At 35.1% G+C, this 19,962-nt stretch overlaps 1 protein-coding gene across 5 annotated transcripts in view; it reads left to right on the top strand.

The window, feature by feature from the left end:
* Window positions 1-19,962, top strand: part of CTNNA3 (catenin alpha 3) — a 1,810,934-nt gene that overhangs the window by 538,875 nt on the left and 1,252,097 nt on the right. For all 5 annotated transcript variants that reach the window (XM_025917933.2, XM_086679821.1, XM_086679822.1 and 2 more), the window contains one exon: window positions 4,832-5,035. In XM_025917933.2, the coding sequence (XP_025773718.1) occupies window positions 4,832-5,035 (204 nt within the window). The remainder of the gene's footprint in view (window positions 1-4,831; window positions 5,036-19,962) is intronic.

Genomic DNA, 19,962 nt, shown 5'->3' with positions numbered 1-19,962 from the left:
TGGACAACCTGGAAGAAATGGACAAATTCCTAAATACCCACACTCTTCCAAAACTCAATCAGGAGGAAATAGAAAGCTTGAACAGACCCATAACCAGCGAAGAAATTGAATCGGTTATCAAAAATCTCCCAACAAATAAGAGTCCAGGACCAGATGGCTTCCCAGGGGAGTTCTACCAGACGCTTAAAGCAGAGATAATACCTATCCTTCTCAACCTGTTCCAAGAAATAGGAAGGGAAGGAAAACTTCCAGACTCATTCTATGAAGCCAGTATTACTTTGATTCCTAAACCAGACAGAGAACCAGTAAAAAAAGAGAACTACAGGCCAATATCCCTGATGAATATGAATGCAAAAATTCTCAATAAGATACTAGCAAATCGAATTCAACGGCATATAAAAATAATTATTCACCATGATCAAGTGGGATTCATTCCCGGGATGCAGGGGTGGTTCAACATTCGCAAATCAATCAACGTGATACATCACATTAACAAAAAAAAAAAGAGAAGAACCATATGATCCTGTCAATCGAAGCAGAAAAGGCCTTTGAGAAAATTCATCACCCTTTCTTAATAAAAACCCTTGAGAAAGTCGGGATAGAAGGAACATACTTAAAGATCATAAAAGCCATTTATGAAAAGCCCACAGCTAACATCATCCTCAACGGGGAAAAACTGAGAGCTTTTTCCCTGAGATCAGGAACACGACAGGGATGCCCACTCTCACCGCTGTTGTTTAACATAGTGCTGGAAGTTCTAGCATCAACAATCAGACAACAAAAGGAAATCAAAGGCATCAAAATTGGCAAAGATGAAGTGAAGCTTTCACTTTTTGCAGATGACATGATATTATACATGGAAAATCCGATAGACTCCACCAAAAGTCTGCTAGAACTGATACATGAATTGAGCAAAGTTGCAGGATACAAAATCAATGTACAGAAATCAGTTGCATTCTTATACACTAACAATGAAGCAACAGAAAGACAAATAAAGAAACTGATCCCATTCTCAATTGCACCAAGAAGCATAAAATACCTAGGAATAAATCTAACCAAAGATGTAAAAGATCTGTATGCTGAAAACTATAGAAAGCTTATGAAGGTAATTGAAGAAGATATAAAGAAATGGAAAGACATTCCCTGCTCATGGATTGGAAGAATAAATATTGTCAAAATGTCAATACTACCCAAAGCTATCTACACATTCAATGCAATCCCAATCAAAATTGCACCAGCATTCTTCTCGAAACTAGAACAAGCAATCCTAAAATTCATACAGAACCACAAAAGGCCCCAAATAGCCAAAGTAATTTTGAAGAAGAAGACCAAAGCAGGAGGCATCACAATCCCAGACTTCAGCCTCTACTACAAAGCTGTAATCATGAAGACAGCATGGTATTGGCACAAAAGCAGACACATAGACCAATGGTATAGAATAGAAACCCCAGAACTAGACCCACAAACGTATGGCCAACTCATCTTTGACAAAGCAGGAAAGAACATCCAATGGAAAAAAGACAGTCTCTTTAACAAATGGACAGCAACATGCAGAAGGGTGAAACTAGACCACTTTCTCACACCATTCACAAAAATAAACTCAAAATGGATAAAGGACCTGAATGTGAGACAGGAAACCATCAAAACCTTAGAGGAGAAAGCACGAAAAGACCTCTCTGTCCTCAGCCGTAGCAATCTCTTACTCGACACATCCCCAAAGGCAAGGGAATTAAAAGCAAAAGTGAATTACTGGGACCTTATGAAGGTAAAAAGCTTCTGCACAGCAAAGGAAACAACCAACAAAACTAAAAGGCAACCAACGGAATGGGAAAAGATATTTGCAAATGACATATCGGACAAAGGGCTAGGATCCAAAATCTATAAAGAGGTCACCAAACTCCACACCCGAAAAACAAATAACCCAGTGAAGAAATGGGCAGAAAACATGAATAGACACTTGTCTAAAGAAGACATCCGGATGGCCAACAGGCACATGAAAAGATGTTCAACGTCGCTCCTTATCAGGGAAATACAAATCAAAACCACACTCAGATATCACCTCACGGCAGTCAGAGTGGCCAAAATGAACAAATCAGGAGACTATAGATGCTGGAGAGGATGTGGAGAAACGGGAACCCTCTTGCACTGTTGGTGGGAATGCAAATTGGTGCAGCCGCTCTGGAAAGCAGTGTGGAGGTTCCTCAGAAAATTAAAAATAGACCTACCCTATGACCCAGCAATAGCACTGCTAGGAGTTTATCCAAGGGACACGAGTACTGATGCATAGGGGCACTTGTACCCCAATGTTTATAGCAGCACTCTCAACAATAGCCAAATTATGGAAAGAGCCTAAATGTCCATCAACTGATGAATGGATAAAGAAATTGTGGTTTATATACACAATGGAATACTACGTGGCAATGAGAAAGAATGAAATATGGCCTTTTGTAGCAACGTGGATGGAACTGGAGAGTGTGATGCTAAGTGAAATAAGCCATACAGAGAAAGACAGATACCATATGGTTTCACTCTTATGTGGATCCTAAGAAACTTAACAGAAACCCATGGGGGAAGGGAAGGAAAAAAAAAAAAAGAGGTTAGAGTGGGAGAGAGCCAAAACATAAGAGACTGTTAAAAACTGAGAACAAACTGAGGGTTGATGGGGGGTGGGAGAGAGAGGAGGGTGGGTGATGGGTATTGTCGAGGGCACCTTTTGGGATATGCACTGGGTGTTGTATGGAAACCAATTTGACAATAAATTTCATGTATTAAAAAAAAAAAGACAGATACCATATGTTTTCACTATTATGTGGATCCTGAGAAACTTAACAGAAGCCCATGGGGGAGAGGAAGGAAAAAAAAGTTAGAGAGGGAGGGAGCCAAAACATAAGAGACTCTTAATAACTGAGAACAAACTGAGGGTTGATGGGGGGTGGGAGGGAGAGGAGGGTGGGTGATGGGTATTGTCGAGGGCACCTGTTGGGATGAGCACTGGGTGTTGTACGGAAACCAATTTGACAATAAATTTCATATTAAAAAATAATAAAATAGTGAGCCAAAGAAAGACATGGCAAAATTTGCAAATGAAGTAAGGCGGTAGATTTAGATGTAAATGAATTCTTGACATATGGCCAAGCCTATGGTGAGGTTATTTCAATTATATGCATGGATAAAGAAAATGTTAAATTTGGTATTTGTAAAATTAATTTCCTTTCAATTTTTTTTCATTTTTTGTCCATCTGAAAGAGAAAAATGGAGAGACTCAGTAACACAATAGAAAAATAGGAATCGAATAGAATCATGAAAGGAAGAATTCTTCTGAATAATTTTAAGACATTTAACCAGTTTTATAAAATATATGTTGTAGTTGTATTTTATATTATATAATATGTGAACATTATACAGTGAATTATATACAACAAGTCTACGAGACAGACACAATCTCCAGTTACAAATGACGGGCATACATGGGGTATCCAAAATGTGAATCATCAAGAAAAGCAATAGTGTACAAACACTGGTGACTACTAATTTTTCTTTCTTTCTAATTGTTTTGAAATGTTTCCTTTTCTGTTATAATTTTCTCTTCCTAGCTTGGCCCTAGCTTTGTGGTTTTAAAAATTTTATCTGACATCATATCCCAATGATTCATCATAACATAATATAGGACAAGGATCAATGTAAGATTACATACACATAATATGCATACACCTGTGTGTGTGTGTGGGGGGGGGTGTTTACATAATGTAAGATTAGACCGTCTGACCATTGGGTGTGTTTGTGTATGTGTGTATGTATACTCACATGTGCATGCACATCTTGAAGATCATTGTATGATTTCATTTTATGTTAAGGGTTCTTCAGAGAGCTTTTATTTGATATTAGTTCTTTCTCCAATTATCACATTATGCTTAAACCTTTGAAAGGATTCCCCTCTTGATATATTTTAATAAAAGAACCTTTAGAGCCACATACCCTCCATCATTTCTTCATAGGCTGTAGATTATCTTGGCTTCTATTGCCTGAAGACTTATATCTAATGGAAACATTAAAAATACCATGTCAGGTTCCAGTAGTGGGAAATAGCTGGAAGTTATAATAGATCAAATGGAAGACAGAGTTTTACTTTTAAATTAATAATTAAATTCAGAATTCTCTTTGATATGTTAGTGTTGAGGCTAATTAGAGTATATGATTTACAGTGAGGCATGATGAAAATAATATTGAATATTGAATATTATACAACTTGGATATTAATCTGAACTTCACTGTTTATTTGCCTAATGACCTTGAGTAAGATAGTTTCAGCCTGACTTCTCACAAGTTTAAGTGTGTGGTTACCAGTATCTTTACTGCCCAGCTCTTTCTAGTGTTGTCAGGATGAGATGATATATGTTAAAATATTATGTAAACAATGAAGTTCAATATTAAGGTGACTACTGTAAATAATAGTTAATATGTGCCATGCACTATATTAAGTCTTGTCATAATTTTTACAACAGTTTATGAGACAAGCAACATTCATATTCTAGTTTTACAGATCAGAAAGGTGAGGTTCGGAGTGTGAAGGACACATGATTGGGTTCACACTATAGGTCAGTGGGAAAGGCAAGATTTGGATACTGGTCTGTCTGACACTAGACTTGATGTTAATAATTGCACAATTTTTGTCACTCACTTGAATAATAATTGCTACATAGAGTTATGCATGGAAGTAAAATTCTCTTTATTATCACATCTGAATTCTAAATGAGAAAATGAAATAATATTTATTTTTCTTAAAAACAGAATGCCATAGAGTTCTAATCATCCAAATGTGTTCTTCCTTTAGAATTTAATTATCTTGGATCCACTCACAGTGACTGAGGAAGAAATAAGACCATCACTAGAAAAACGTCTTGAAGCCATTATCAGTGGGGCTGCACTGTTGGCTGACTCTTCCTGCACAAGAGATTTCCATCGGGAACGGATTATCGCAGAATGCAATGCCATTCGTCAGGCTCTCCAGGACCTGCTTTCAGAGTACATGAACAATGTAAGTAACTGGTTTTCCACCAACCCCTTACAATGGGTATGTACTGAGGTTCTTTCTGTGTACAAATGTAATAATTTACAAATGAGTACATGATTTTACATGGTTTGGCTTTCTGAATGGGTTCTACTCACAGAGTACAGCTTTGAAATAGGAATTTCTAGGGATGAGATCCAAAAATATATAATTGTTTTATTTGAGGAAGTATTTAAATATTAGTTGAAGAAGGGAGTCAGGATTAGAGAAAAGAAACTGGAGTTGCACATCAATAAAAGGAAGATGAAAAAATGGGAAGGTTGTTCAGGATTACATTGGTGAATAACAAAATTGGAATTTAGATAGTATTAGATAAAGTGAATGCTGCAGGAATCAGGGTTCAGTTTTGAAGGTGTAGAGTGCCTGTAGTTTGTCACTTTGGCTCCTAAGCTTTTTCACAAATGATATACTTGTATAATTTTTTGCAGTTTGACCTACCTCTTAGGAATATTATAAATGTTGTCTAAATTTAGACAAATGCAAAAGTATTTGTTTCAAGATCCTTTTGGTTTCATTTCATATATATTCATATGTGATATATTCAGTTCATATGTATTTTTCTACATCCATCTATGGAGTACATATGCCAGTTTTTACACTCAAATTATTGCTGTTTTTAAAATGAACAAGAAAGCATTGAAGACATTGTCAACCATATATTGATCATGAAGCCCCCTTAAGTAATAGAGCTAAATAAAATGATTTATAATATATATATATATAATATATATACAATATTTTGTTCATCTTCTTTATAAATGGAATAGTTCAAGAATTATGAGAGTACATTTTGAAAATTATTAGTTACAAATCATATGACTTTGGGGTATGAAGTTGAAGATTTAGGATTGTTCAGTATAAGTAATTTATGTGAATAATTGAAATGTGCTAAAATTAGTTAATGAGTTTTAAGGCTCCTTCTGCACATTTGATGTATCTTCATATCTTAATATTTGATAACTTTGGCTCCTGACCAAAAGTCTCTTGCCTGTCAAGAGATCAAAGTTGTAAAGCAGACTTTGTTAATAAGAACATGTTAGTAATGTCATGTCCTGCTTCTGAAGCTAGAATGTCTTCAATTTTGGCATATAATATCTCTTTTTTAAATTTCTAGTATTTTAAAAAAAAATTTTATGGAAAATTACGACAAAGCGTAAGAAATAGAAAATTATATAAGAAAAGCATGAACCCAGAAAGCATATAATACATTTTTAATTAAAGATTTTTTTCTAATGTTTGTTTACTTTTTAGAGAGAGAGAGAGAGAGAGAGAGAGAGAGAGAGACAGAGTGTGAGCAGGGGAAGAACAGAAAGAGGGAGACATAGAATCTGAAGCCGGCTCCAGGCTCTGAGCTGTCAGTACAGAGCCCGATGCAGGGCTCAAACTCATGGACAGCGAGATCATGACCTGAGCTGAAGTCAGATGGTTAATTGACTGAGCCACTCAGGCATCCCTAGTTAAAGAGTTTTTAAGGGAATTTAGCAATTATAAGAAACTCAAAAGATAGTATTTTATCGGATTTCCTTCTCCCATGATCTATAAACCATTAAAATTATTCTCATATTTATACATACAAATAAAATTGCATATAAGTTTATTTTAATCTATAAAGTATAAAATTATAGATAAATTAACTTTTCAGATATAAAGTTGTTTTATTCTTTTAGATGCAAAAGCAAACAGATACACATGCACAGTCACCCACATACATAGTTGGGGATGGCAACATAATTGTAGAGCTTGATGCAAAATGAAAATGCAAGTACTCTTGTTTAAAATCAGGGAAAAAGCTTTTTTTCCCCTCATAGTCTTGATTGACCTGAGAAGGTGATTTTTACTTGCTATTTAATGTTAGGTTCTCTGTTACATAGTACTTGTGAGACCCTCACAGGTGTCTCTAGCCCTGCCCCATGACCATGACCCACTTTGCCTTGTGCTAAGGCCCCCACTGGGAGTGGAGGGTGGCAGTAATTGTTGGGTGGGAGAGCAGGTGGCTAAGGACTTGTGCCCGAAAGGCAGAACTGCTTGTGAGTCTAGGGCATATGCTCCATCACTAATATACACAAATCCCAAAGTAAAATTATTAAACATTTCAAGACTGTGGTAGCAAAGCATTAAAGGCCAAGCATGGGGTTCCTTTCTGAGTATGAGGCCCTGAGTACAGTCACAAGCCCCTGAAACTGGTCCTGTACATCATAAATACATACCACATAAGTGATTTTATGGCTCTCTTCAACTTTGCGTTAAAAACTATTTGAGTTAAAAACTATTTATACCAAAGGTGAAGTGATGAGAGCATTTTGCCCTGGCTAAAATCATTAAGAAGGTGCATTGTCTCTAGATATTTGTAAACAATAATAAAACGAACTGAAAATTCATCGGTTTTTGCTATCACTAAACTCTAGCAATTCTAAATGTTAAGTGATAAAGTGTTTTTCTCAAAATTCTTTTGTTTTTTTAAGTTCTAAACAATACTGTGGTTATAACTGACTTTTAATGATATGTATGAATGATTCAAATTGCACATCTTATGATTATCCTTTAATAACCATGACATTCCTTAGGCATTTAAACAGCAGATTCAAAAGAAACAATGATGACACAATGATTATAAAGAAAAAGAACTAGAAATAGAATCACTTCAATTCTGATATTTATGTTATCACTCAGAATTTTTATTTAAATTTAAAATTATAACAATAAAACAGAATTGCTAGGGGTAATATTTGTATTAGGTAAATGCAAATTTCATGCATGTGAAGTTCATACGTGAAATCCTTTATTGAATTTTAGCACTAACTGAAATTTGTTCTTCTTTTAAAATTTGTCAATTACTTTAAAGTTAAAGAACAAATCAGAAAAATAATGATTATTACTGAAAAGTAATTTTGTCATGTAGAGGAGACAGGTGTTTAAATATTTACTTCAGGTATAAAATATGTTAAGTGAGTCACTGAAAAAAATATATGTGTATATATATATATATATATATATTTCTTACTGCTATTTTTCTTAACAAGGGTTTACTCTGATAGTTAGTTTCAAGGCCCATTTCTCAAGAACACGTAAACTATTTATTTATGTTACTAATATCCTTCTCTTCGGTATGTTGGTTTTAAGACAAGGTAAGTTCTATGTTAGAAGAATGAAGTGGAAAGGAACTTTTTCATTTATAATATGCAAATAATTAAGATCAGAGGTAAGTACCTTTTAAAAAATCATGTCCATAAAATTATCTTAATTTTTTTTTAAAGTAGACTTAGAAAAATTTTATTTAATTGATTAGATCATACTACTCTTTATGCTTGATGGAGGCTGTTTTTTTCTTCCTTCCTCCTTCCTCCATGTTTCCTCTTCTCCTCTTCTGGCAAAGGAGAGTAAACACCCCCTGAAATTCATTTCCCTCTTGGCACTTCCCATTTTTAGCTCTCATCTCTGTTGGCATTCCTGTGTTTATTTGTGTGCCTTTCCTGGACAGGAGCTCCAAAAGAGTGAGGACTCTCTCCCTGGCCCTTAGCACAGAGACTTTCAGGTAGCAGATGCTCAGTGATTATCATTTGGTTACAGGTATATTGAATTTAGTACTTGCTTCTTCTCAGTTTTTAAAATTAAAATGGACAATGTGCCTAAAGCAGTTAATTTATATTTATTTAATATATTAAATAATAACCATGGAGAAAATATGGGGAGGATTAATGGTAAGAATAGAAACCTGGGAAAGGAAGAAGGGCACAGAGGTGAGAAATCTGTTCTTTGGGTGATCTTAGTATATTTGTATATTCCTTTCTCTTAGGATATAATGTTAAATACTTGTTGAGGAGGGCATTTTTTTTTTTCAGGAAATGAAAGACTTATTACGTGTGGGTAATATCTGGCGATCTGCCCTAATGTTGGTGTAGAAGTCAGAGCAGGAGGAGCTAAATTTATGAAGTGGTGGTCTACATGATTAGAAACCCATTTATATGCACAGTATATTAACTTTCTATTGCAGGTAAAACCCACTAATAATAAAAAAATATGAATTTGTAGTATTATGAAAAAGTACTGCACAAGCAGTGTAATAGTTCCTTTTCATATGAAAGTACAGAATTTTAGGCCTAATGCTAATATCTGACCTAGCCAATTAATATTTGAATTAAACAGTACAAACCAATCTGGAAAAACTGTGGGGTATATTATCAGAACACGTTTCTAGGTTTATTTTTATTCCAAGTTTATATCAGAAATGACGCTTCTTTATAACTGTTTCATCTGCTTTAACGAAAGGGAATGCACTTTCCTGGTATTAGCTGAACTCAAACCTTTCTCAGAATTTGCTTAAAAGATTTTAGATGGCTCTTATACTTAAGTCCTCAACTTTCCAGTTTAAGGAATGTTGTGTCTCATTTGGTGGGTCTGGTTTGCTTTTCAGATTAGTTAGGAGCTTTTCTATTGGGCTGTTGATAAAAAAAAAATGCTTGGTAATTATTGAGACACAATAAAGATAACCGTAAAAATTTAAAGCAAGATGAACACTCATAATCTGTGCATCTTTTATATGAATGTAACTTCAAGGTTTCAAATTTTGTTAGTCTGTTGGGTACAGAGAAGTTCAGCAGTGGGAAACGAATGTAGCTTATGTTTCCTCAGGCGCAATCCACATGATCAGTATGAATCTAGGTGACTTTACTTTCTTAAACAGATCAGTAAGTCTTGATCATTTGTTTTTTTGACTGAAGCTCTATGTTTAGTAAGTTCAATGTCTTGTCACATTAATAAGAAATTAGTAGGTAATGAAACCACATGGATCTATAACAGGTAAAACAGTTGACCACTTAACACTTTAGTGATTATATATGATTGCTCTAATGTTTTCCATAATATATGGAAATAATTATTTTACATCTATAGGTCAAAAGTCAGACATAAGTTTCACTGGGCCAAAAAAGGAAGTGTTAGAGTGCTCCAATCTTTTCTGGAGAATCCATTTCTTTGCCTTTTCCAGCTTCTAGAGGCCATCCATAGTCCTTGGTTCACAGCCTCTTTGTCTATCTTCACAGCCAGCAATGTCACATTTCCCTGACCCTGTTTCTGTCCTCACATCTACTTCTCTGACCACATCCAGGATATGTTCTCTACTTTTTAGGATTCATGTGATTAGATAGGGCCCACTCAGATTATCCAGGAGAGGCATCCCATCTCATGACTCTTAACCTTAATTACATTTACCAGGTTCCTTTTGCCATGTAAGATACCATGCTCACAGGTTCTGGGAGTTAGGGTGTGAGCATCTTTTGGGAAGCCCATGATATACACTAATACCAGTCTTCCTTAGTCTCTTTTGTGGAATCATCATCACTCCTTACATTTTAAATCTGTTGTGGTTAGTATCTCTTACTTTAAGCTTTATGCAGGTAGATCACATATCTATTTTATTTACTATTTTATCTCTAGCCCAAGATATAACACTTGGCATTTAGAAAAAGCTAAATTGTAGTTTTTAATGAAAGAATGAATGAAATTATTGCATATTGTATATTCCCTATAATGGAGAAACTTCTTCTCTGGCATTCAATGAAATGAGTTTTGAGCGTCTACTAGATTTATATGATGAACTGCCTGTTATAAAAGACCTTATTTTGCAAAGTATAGGTCTCTTCTAAAAATCAGTGTGAATATTCAGAAACAAAATTTTCTCATCACAGTCTCTTCATTTGTATGCACATCTAGATATATTCCACAAGAATTTTACTAATTAAAATATATACTCCAGAGAACATTTAGAATTAGATAAAGTTTAACTTCTGTTTTCTTTAAAACTTAGAGGTAAAAAAAATGTCTATTTTTCTAGGACATTTCTGCTGTTTTTGTTATACCTTCAGGATTGGTTAGGTCTAGTCTGTCTTCTCTGATGTACAGCATAATTAAGGAATTCTTCATGTGGATGGGGCAGAGTGAGGAGGCTCTAAAGAAGGGAGGGTCTTAGAGAGAAGTTTTTTTTTAATGGTGGTCTTTCTATAGTTGGTGAAAACAAAGTTGGAGGTGAGTTGTCATCATGATTTAGTTCTAAGAATCATCAGACATGGATATTTCCCCCGGGGTGGATTGAAATCATGTTGATATTGTTGTTTGGACATATTACTGGACAGAATCTTCAAGTGATGTAAGGTTGTTGGTGAATTTAGTACTCAGATTGTTACTTTATTAGAGAGGGTATTAGAGAGGTATTAGGGTATCAGAGAGTTTAGTGAGTGATGGCTAAAGTAAGTCAGGCCTGGCTGTATGCAGGGACTAATTTGCATTTCCAGACCTCTTACTTGCTCAATATTTTCTTCTTTTGGTGTCTTATGTGAAAGTACATTGTTGGTTCTCATTATGTATTTGTTTAGTGACTAAATAATCAAATGGACTGGCTTTTGTTATTCAGAGACCTATCTCATTTCTAAGTCTTGTGTTTAATTTCCCTGTCCTGGGGAATTATAAAGATTTGCTAAGCCAACAAAGAGATGTTAAAGGGTTTTTCTTCCATTTTAGTCCTCTACCTCTTCCTTGAAAATCCATTTTAGAAATAATTTCAGCCTTATTTGTCATGATGATAAGGTAAAGCAGTTAGGATGATCTTTATGCAATGATTTTTTTGAATACTAGAGACAGGTTAGAATTAAAATTCCAAAGAGGTAAAGGCAACCCCAAATCTTCTTTTCTTTTCTTTTCTTTTCTTTTCTTTTCTTTTCTTTTCTTTTCTTTTCTTTTCTTTTCTTTGACATAACTGGCTTTTCTAACACAGAGAAGAAGGCAGAGATGTAGACAAAATGCAAAGATGGAGGAATTTATCCTAAATTAAAGAATAAGGTAAGGCCATGGCCAGAGAACTACTGGCCAGAGAACCACTGTGCTTGGGAAAAGAATAGAAGACATCAGCAGTACCCTTAACCTAGATTTAAAGAGTTAATGAAGAATGAATCAGAGATGAAGAGTACAATAAGCAAGATTATAACACACTTGATGCAATTCAGGCTAGAAAAAGAAGAATGAAAAAAAAAAAGAATGAATTAATGACCTAGAAGACAAAATAATGGAAAGCAATGAACTTGAACAAAAGGGACAAAGAAAAATTATGCAACACAAGAAAAGACTTAGGAAACTCAGTGACTTCATCAAATGGAATAACATTTGTATTATAGGAGTCTCAAAATAGACAAAGGGGAATGAAAATGTATTTGATGAAATAATAGCTGAAAACTTACTTAATTTGGATAAGGAAACAGACATCCAGATCTAGGAGGCACAGAGAACTCCCATCAAAATAGAAAAAGCAGATGAACATTAAGACATATTGTAATTAAATTTGTAAATATACTGATAAAAAATCTTGAAAGCAGCAAGACAAAAGAAGTCATTAACTTACAAGGGAAAAACCATTAGAGTAGCTGGAGATTTTTCAACAAAACTTGGCAAGCCAGAAGGGAGTAGCATAATATATTCAAAGTGCTGAATGGGAAAAATCTACAGCCAAGAATACTCTATCCAGCAAGGCTGAACTTCAGAATAGAAGGAGAGATAAAGAGTTTCCCAAACAAAAACTAACAGAGTTCATGACCACTAAATTAGCCCTGCAAGAAATATGAAAAGGACCCTCCAAGTGGAAAGGAGAGACCAAAAATTACAGCATAGAGGCAGGAAATACAAAAGCAGTAAAAATGAATGTTTCTGTAAAAATCAGTCAGGAAATTCACACAAAAAAAGAATATAAAGACTATAATAACATACACCTAAAACGTGGGGAGGAATGTAGAAAAGAATTTGTTCAAACTTGAATGACCGTCAACTTCATATAGACTGCTATTTACAGAAAAAGTTGTATATATAAGCCTTATGGTAAAGATATATCAAAAACCACTAAAACTTGAAAAGAATAAAGAGAAAATAATCCAAATATATACTAAGGAAAATCAGCAAAACGTGAAAGAGAAGAGACAGAGAAGAGAAAGAAAGACAAGAAAGGATCAGAGAAAATTTCTAAACAACAGCAAAACAATAAAATGGCAATAAGTACATATCTGTCAGTACTTACTTTGTGTTTTTTTAACTTAAATTAAATTATGTTAATTTTTTTAAGAGAGAAAGAGGGAATGAATGGGGGAGGTGCAAAGGGAGAAGGGTGAGAGAGAATCTTAAGCAGGCCCCACGTGCAACACAGAACATTACAGGGGACTTGATGTTACGACCATGAGATCATGACCTGAGCTGAAATCAAGAGTCAGACACTTAACTGACTGAGCCACCCAGGTGCTTTGAATAATTACTTTGAATATAAATGGATTAAATGCTCCAATCAAAAGACATAGACTGTAAGAATGGATAAAAACAAGATGCAGCTATATGCTGCATCAAAAGACTCATTTTAGACCTAGAGACTTCTATAGATTGAAAGTGAGATGTAGAAACTTTTATCATGCAAATGGATATCAAAAGAAAGCCAGGGCAGCAATAATTGTATTGAACAAAATAGACTTTAAAACATAGATTGTAACTAAGAATGGCACTATATAATAATAAAGGGGACAATCCAGCAAGAAGCTATAACAGTTGTAAATGTTTATGCACCCAACGTGAGAGCACCCAAATGCACAAAGCAGTTAATAACAAAAATACAGGAACTAATTTATAATAACACAATAATAGTATGGGACTTTAATACTCCACCTACATCAATGGACAGATCATCTAAACAGAAAACCAACATGGAAATGGTGACTTTGAATAACACACTGGACTGGATGGACTAAACAGATATATTCAGAATATTCCATACTAAAACAGCAGAATACACATTCTTTTCAAGTACACATGGAACATTCTCCAAAATAGATCACATATTATGTCACAAAACAGGCCTCAACAAAACGTTGAAGTCATACCATGAACCTTTTCTAACAATACGCTATGATGTTAGGTGTGAACCAGAAGAAAAAATCTGGAAAGACCACAAATACATTGAGGTTAAACAACATGTCACTAAATAATGAATGGGTCAACCAGGAAATCAAAGAGGAAATAAAAAAAATACATGGAAACAAGTGAAAATGAAAACACAATGGTCTAAAACCTTTGGGATGCAGCAAAAGCAGTCCTAGGAGGGGAGTGTGTAGAAATACAGAGCTACCTCAAGAAGCAAGAAATGTCTCAAATAAATAACCTAACCTTACACCCTAAAGAGTCTAGAAAAAGAAAAGCAAATGAAACCTAAAACCAGCAGAGGGAAGGAAATAATACAAATTACAGCATATATCTATAAATGATATAGAAACTAAAAAACAAAACAAAATAATAGAACATATAATGAAACCAGGAACAGGTTCTTTGAAAAAAATCAATAAATTTATAAACCTCTAGCTAGTCTTATCAAAAATATGAAGAACCTAAATAAATAGAATCACAAATGAGAGAGGGAAAATAACTAATACTCAGAAACACAAACAGATTATAAAAAACTATATGCCAACAAATTGGACAACCTGGAAGCAATGGATAGATGCTTAGAAACATATAAATTGCCAGAACTGAAACAGGAAGAAATAGAAAACTTGAACAAACCAATAACCAGCAAAGAAATTGAATCAATATTAAAAAAAACTCCCAACAAACAAAATTTCTATTGTAGAAAAGAACGCAGGCAGTAACTTCTTTCACATCGGCTATACCAACTTTTTTCTAGATATGACTCCTGAGGAAAGGGAAACAAAAGAAAAATAAACCATCATGACTACATCAAAGTAAAAAGCTCCTGTACAGTGAAGGAAACAATCAAAAAAATTAAAAGGCATGATAGAAGATATTTGTGAATGAGATATCCAAAGTGTTAGTATCCAAAATAAATAGAACTTATACAACTCAACACCTAAACAATGGCAGAAGACATGAATAGACATTTCTCCAAAGAAAATATACAGATAGCTAATGGACACATGAAAAGATGCTCAGCATTAGTGATCATCAGAGAAATACAAATCAAAACTACAATGAGATATTACCTCACAGTGTCAGAGTGGCTAAAATCAACAACAGAAGAAACAATAGGTGTTGACAAGGATGCGGAGAAAGGGGAACCCTCTTGTACCATTGGAGGGAATGCAAACTGGTGCAGCCACTCTGCAAAACAGTAGGGTGTTTCCTCAAAAAGTTAAAACTAGAGCTGCCTTACAATTTAGCAATCGCATTACTAGGCATTACCTAAAGAATACAAAAAATACTAATTCAGAGGGACACATGCACACCTATGTTTATAGCAGCATTATGTAGAATAGCCAAGATTTGGAAGCAGCCCAAATGTCCATTGACTGACAAATGGATAAAGAAGATACGTATATCAATCAGCCATAAAAAGGAATGAAATTTTGCCATTTGCAACAACATGGATGGACCTAGGGAGTAATATGCTAAACAAATTAAGTCAGTCAGAGAAAGACAAGTACCATATGATTTCACTCATCTGTGGAATTTAAGAAACAAATGAGCAAAGGGTAAAAAAAGAGAGAGGGAGGCAAACTAAGAAAAAGACTCTTAAATATACAGAATAAACTGATGGTTACCTGAAGGGGGAAGGTGGTAGAGGGGCACCTGGGTGCCCTCCTTTATCACTTTCATCTTAAGCTTTAGTTAAGCGTCTGACTGGTTCAGGTCATGAACTCATGCTCTCACGGTGTCTGACTCATGATCTCATGCTCCTGAGTTTGAGCCCTGTGTTGGGCTCAGTGCTGACAGCTCAGAGCCTGGAGCCTGCTTCAGTTTCTGTCTCTGTCTCTCTCTGCCCCTCCCCGGCTGTTCTCTCTCTCTCTGTCTCTCTCTGTCTCTCTCTGTCTCTGTCTCTCTCTCTCTCTCTCAAATGTAAATAAACATTAAAACAAAAATTAAAGAAAAAAAGAGGTGATGGAAATTATGGAGTGCACTTGTGATGAGCACCAGGTATCGTATTGAAGTGTTGAATCATTACATTTTACACCTGAAACTAACATTACACTGTATGTTAACTAACTGGAATTTAAATTAAAAAAAAAAAGAAAAGAAAAATTAGGGGCAACTGGGTGGCTCAGTCGGTTAAACTTCCGACTTTGGCTCAGGTCATGATCTCACAGTTCATGGGTTCGAGCCCCGCTTTGGGCTCTGTGCTAACAGCTCAGAGTCTGGAGCTTGCTTCAGATTCTGTGTCTCCCTCTCTCTCTGTCTTTCCATGCTGACTCTCTGTCTCTCTCTCAAAATAACAAATAAACATTAAACATTTTAAAAAACATTAAAAAATAAAATTAAAAAATAGAAAAGCTAAAATAAGAAAAGTACAGGTATTCACTGATCTACAAAAGGCTTAAGTCAGAACTATTCCAAGCTGACCTAGATGTTTCGTCACCTAGAAATTATGTGACCGTATTTGTATTGTAGATAGGATAATATGTATGAAGGATTATAAGAAGAATTTAACATATTTTATTGACAGATTCTGTATTGGCCATAAATAATTGCTAACACATAAAATTTGAGTTAAAATTCTATTACTGTTGTTGCAGTTTCTAATTGCATAATTCTTCTATATATATTGTGCCAAGAACTGGTGATTTCTGAGTATTAACAATCACAATCCTAGTTGTCAAGGGGAATCAAACAAATAAGTTAGCAAAATAGAGCACAATAAAATTGTATAGTAGTCAGTAGTAAATACAATAATAGCACCAAGTAGGGAGTAGTAAACTCCTCTGTGAAAACTTCACAGAGAAGAAGAAAGCTCTCACACTGGCCTTTGAAGCACAGACAGGTTGGAATTCCAGAAAGGGGCAACAGCCTGTGCAAAGGCATAAAAGCGGGAATCAACATTATGCGTTTGGTGTTGGAAACTATATAAGCAGTTTGGTTTGGGTGAAATGTATGGGAAAGAAGGAAAGATGACATATGAGGTTAAGTATTTACAAATTTAGGAATAGGTTTCTTTCAAATATTTGATAAACTTAAAATCTCTTTGCTTTCAAAACAAGTCAGATTTCAATTTAAGCCTTTCTTTAATGCTAACCAATTATGAGTCACTCATAATATTACCTTAGCAATTTCACTTTATAAATTTGTTTCTATTTGTGATTCATAATCACATTATGTGATTCATAATATGAAATATATGTTTGGTATTTGTCCCGTTTTCTGGCATAGAACTTCTAGAACCCTTGGACTTTTATAAGTGATGAGAGCGATAAAAATATCTTTTGTTATATTAATGAGGGGGCTTTGGACCTAAGGATGAGGGCTGGTTATCAGGAAAACCAACCATGTGATTAGAGGATTACAGCTCTCAGTATTACCTCCTGACCTCCTGGGGTGAGGACAGGGGCTGGAGGTTGAATTCAATCACTAATGGCCAGTGATTTAATCAATCATGCCTATTTAATGAAGCTCCATAAAAACTCAAAGGATGGTGTTCAGAGAGCTTTCAGATTGGTGAACACATGGAGATTCAGGAATAGTGGCACACTAGAAGGACATATCTTGTGCCTCTTTCCACATACCTTGTCTTATGCATCTCTTACATTTGGTTGTTTTTGAGTTATATCCTTTTATAACATCCTAGTAATCCAGTAAGTAAAATGTTTCTCTGGGTTCTGTGAGCTGCTCTAGCACATTGATTGAACCCAAGGAGGGGGTTGTAGTAACCTCTTGTTTATAGCCAGTTGATCAGAAATACAGGTAACACTTGCACTTCGAATTGGCATCTGAAGTGCTAGGGGGGAGGTGGTGACAAATCTGTAGTTCTGAACTCTTAACCTATGGAATCTCATGCTATCAGAATTGAGTTGAAATGTAGGATACCCAGCTGATACACTGAGCACTGTTTGTTGGCATGGGCGAACCTCTCCCCTGCCACATTGGAACTGGTACTAGAATCTTTTACCATTGAAACATATTTTTGAATTAATTTGTAGGTAGCCTCTGAATAAAAATGTTATCTTACCATTATGATATAAATTTAGCATCAAAGACCAACCTCTAGCTTTATTTCTGTGAAGACATGGATAAGCAACTTGTAGTTGATTTTCTTGGCTACTGGCTACAATTAAAAATTAATTGGAGATGAAGTGTCTGGGTGGCTCAGTTGACCAAATGCCCTACTCTTGATTTCAGCTCAGGTTATAATAACACAGCCCGGGAGTTTGAGCCCTGCATTGGGCTCTGCGCTGACAGTGTGGAGCCTGCTTGGGATTCTGTCTCTCCCTTTCTCTCTGCCCCTTTCCTGCTCACGTTCTTTCTTTCTCTCCCTGTCTCTTTCTCTCCCTCTTTGTCTCTCAAAAATAAATAAATAAACATTAAAAAAAACCTTTAAAAATAATTAATTGGAGAAGACTGTTAGTGATATACAAATTGCAAATTGTCCCATCATATTTTGGTTCCTTATTTTGCATCAGAAATTTTCACAGTATATATTTAAGTCTTATAACCACAACAAAATAGCTTATTGAATTCTTGACATGAATTTATTCATTTTTTTTCCTCTGGAAGATAAATTGAAACTAGGTTTGACTAGGTGTTTTCCTTAGAGATAACTATAACACTTTGTCTCTGACAGAACTCAACCAACATTGTTGATTGACAAAATTTTCTTTCTGAAAAGTTGTTTGCTTTAATGTACTATGGCAGCGTTTAACTGTTTCACTTTGACATTTATATGAACTTGAAGTAAATTTCTAGTACCCTAGTGGATTTGGATTTGAGTATGATTCAGTCTGAGTACCTTGTACCTCATTTGAAACTACTTTTCTTTCATTCACATATGGGAAGAATATAGCTATAAGAAGTTTTATCTCCTTGTAAAAAGTTTATTGCTGGGGCACTTGGCTGACTTAGTAGAGCATGTGATTCTTGATCTTGGGGTTGTAAATTTGAGGCCCATGTTGGGTGTAGAGATTACTTAAATAAAATCTTAAAAAAAAATTATTCCTATCAGTGGTTGGAAGATCAATGCCCTCCCTCCTACCCTTGACGTTCACACTCTAATCTGTGGAACCTGTGAATATGTTACCTTACATGGTACTACAGACTTTGCAGATGTGATTAAGGACAGGGACCTTGAGAAGGAGAGATTTTTCCTAGATTAAATGGGCCCAATCTAATCACATGAGGCCTTGAAGGCGGAGAACCTTTCCTGCATGGATCAGAGAAAGATGAGCTGGAAGAACGAGGAGAGATTCAAAGAATGAGAGAGAGTAAATTCACCATTCCTGCTTGGAAGATGGAAGAAGGGGGCCATGAACCAACATATGTGGGTGGCCTCTGTAGCTGGGAATGGCCCTCAGATGACAACATCAAGTAAACAGGTATCTCAGTCATATAAGTGCAAGGGACTGAATCTTTAACAACCCAAATGGGCAAGTAAATAAATTCTCACCTAGGGTCTCCTGAAAGAAACAAAGCCTAGTTGACCTATAGAACTGAAAGGCAATAAATTGGTGTTAAGCCGTGAAGTTTGTGTTAATTTGTTACAACCATAAGAGATAATTAATACATGATCTTAATCATGGGTCATGTAGTTTACTTTTGTAGAGAAACTGTGTGAGCAAATTTGAAATCTTATGTAAAACTAATTGCTGCAATTATACAATTAAAATGTAGATATATTAAATCTGAAATGTGTACTTAAATTTCAGGAAAAGCAATCAGTTTTATAGAAATGCCAAAATATTGATTTTTGAATATGCTTATGTATCTCACAGAAGATTTAGCATGAATTAAAGTGCCTGAAAACCATTTAATGGTATAAACACCATGAACTGTTTTGGTGCTACCGAATGGAAAATATGATTTAGTTTTTTTTCTGAGCCAGTGCTTTCCAATGGAAAATCATGCAAATGAGAATAATATGTGAGCGACATATGTAATTTAAA

Source organism: Puma concolor, chromosome D2, assembly GCF_028749965.1.
Source record: "Puma concolor isolate L17-30 chromosome D2, mPumCon1.1.hap2, whole genome shotgun sequence".
NCBI lineage: Eukaryota > Metazoa > Chordata > Mammalia > Carnivora > Felidae > Puma > Puma concolor.
This window is presented reverse-complemented; position numbering and strand designations above follow the sequence as displayed.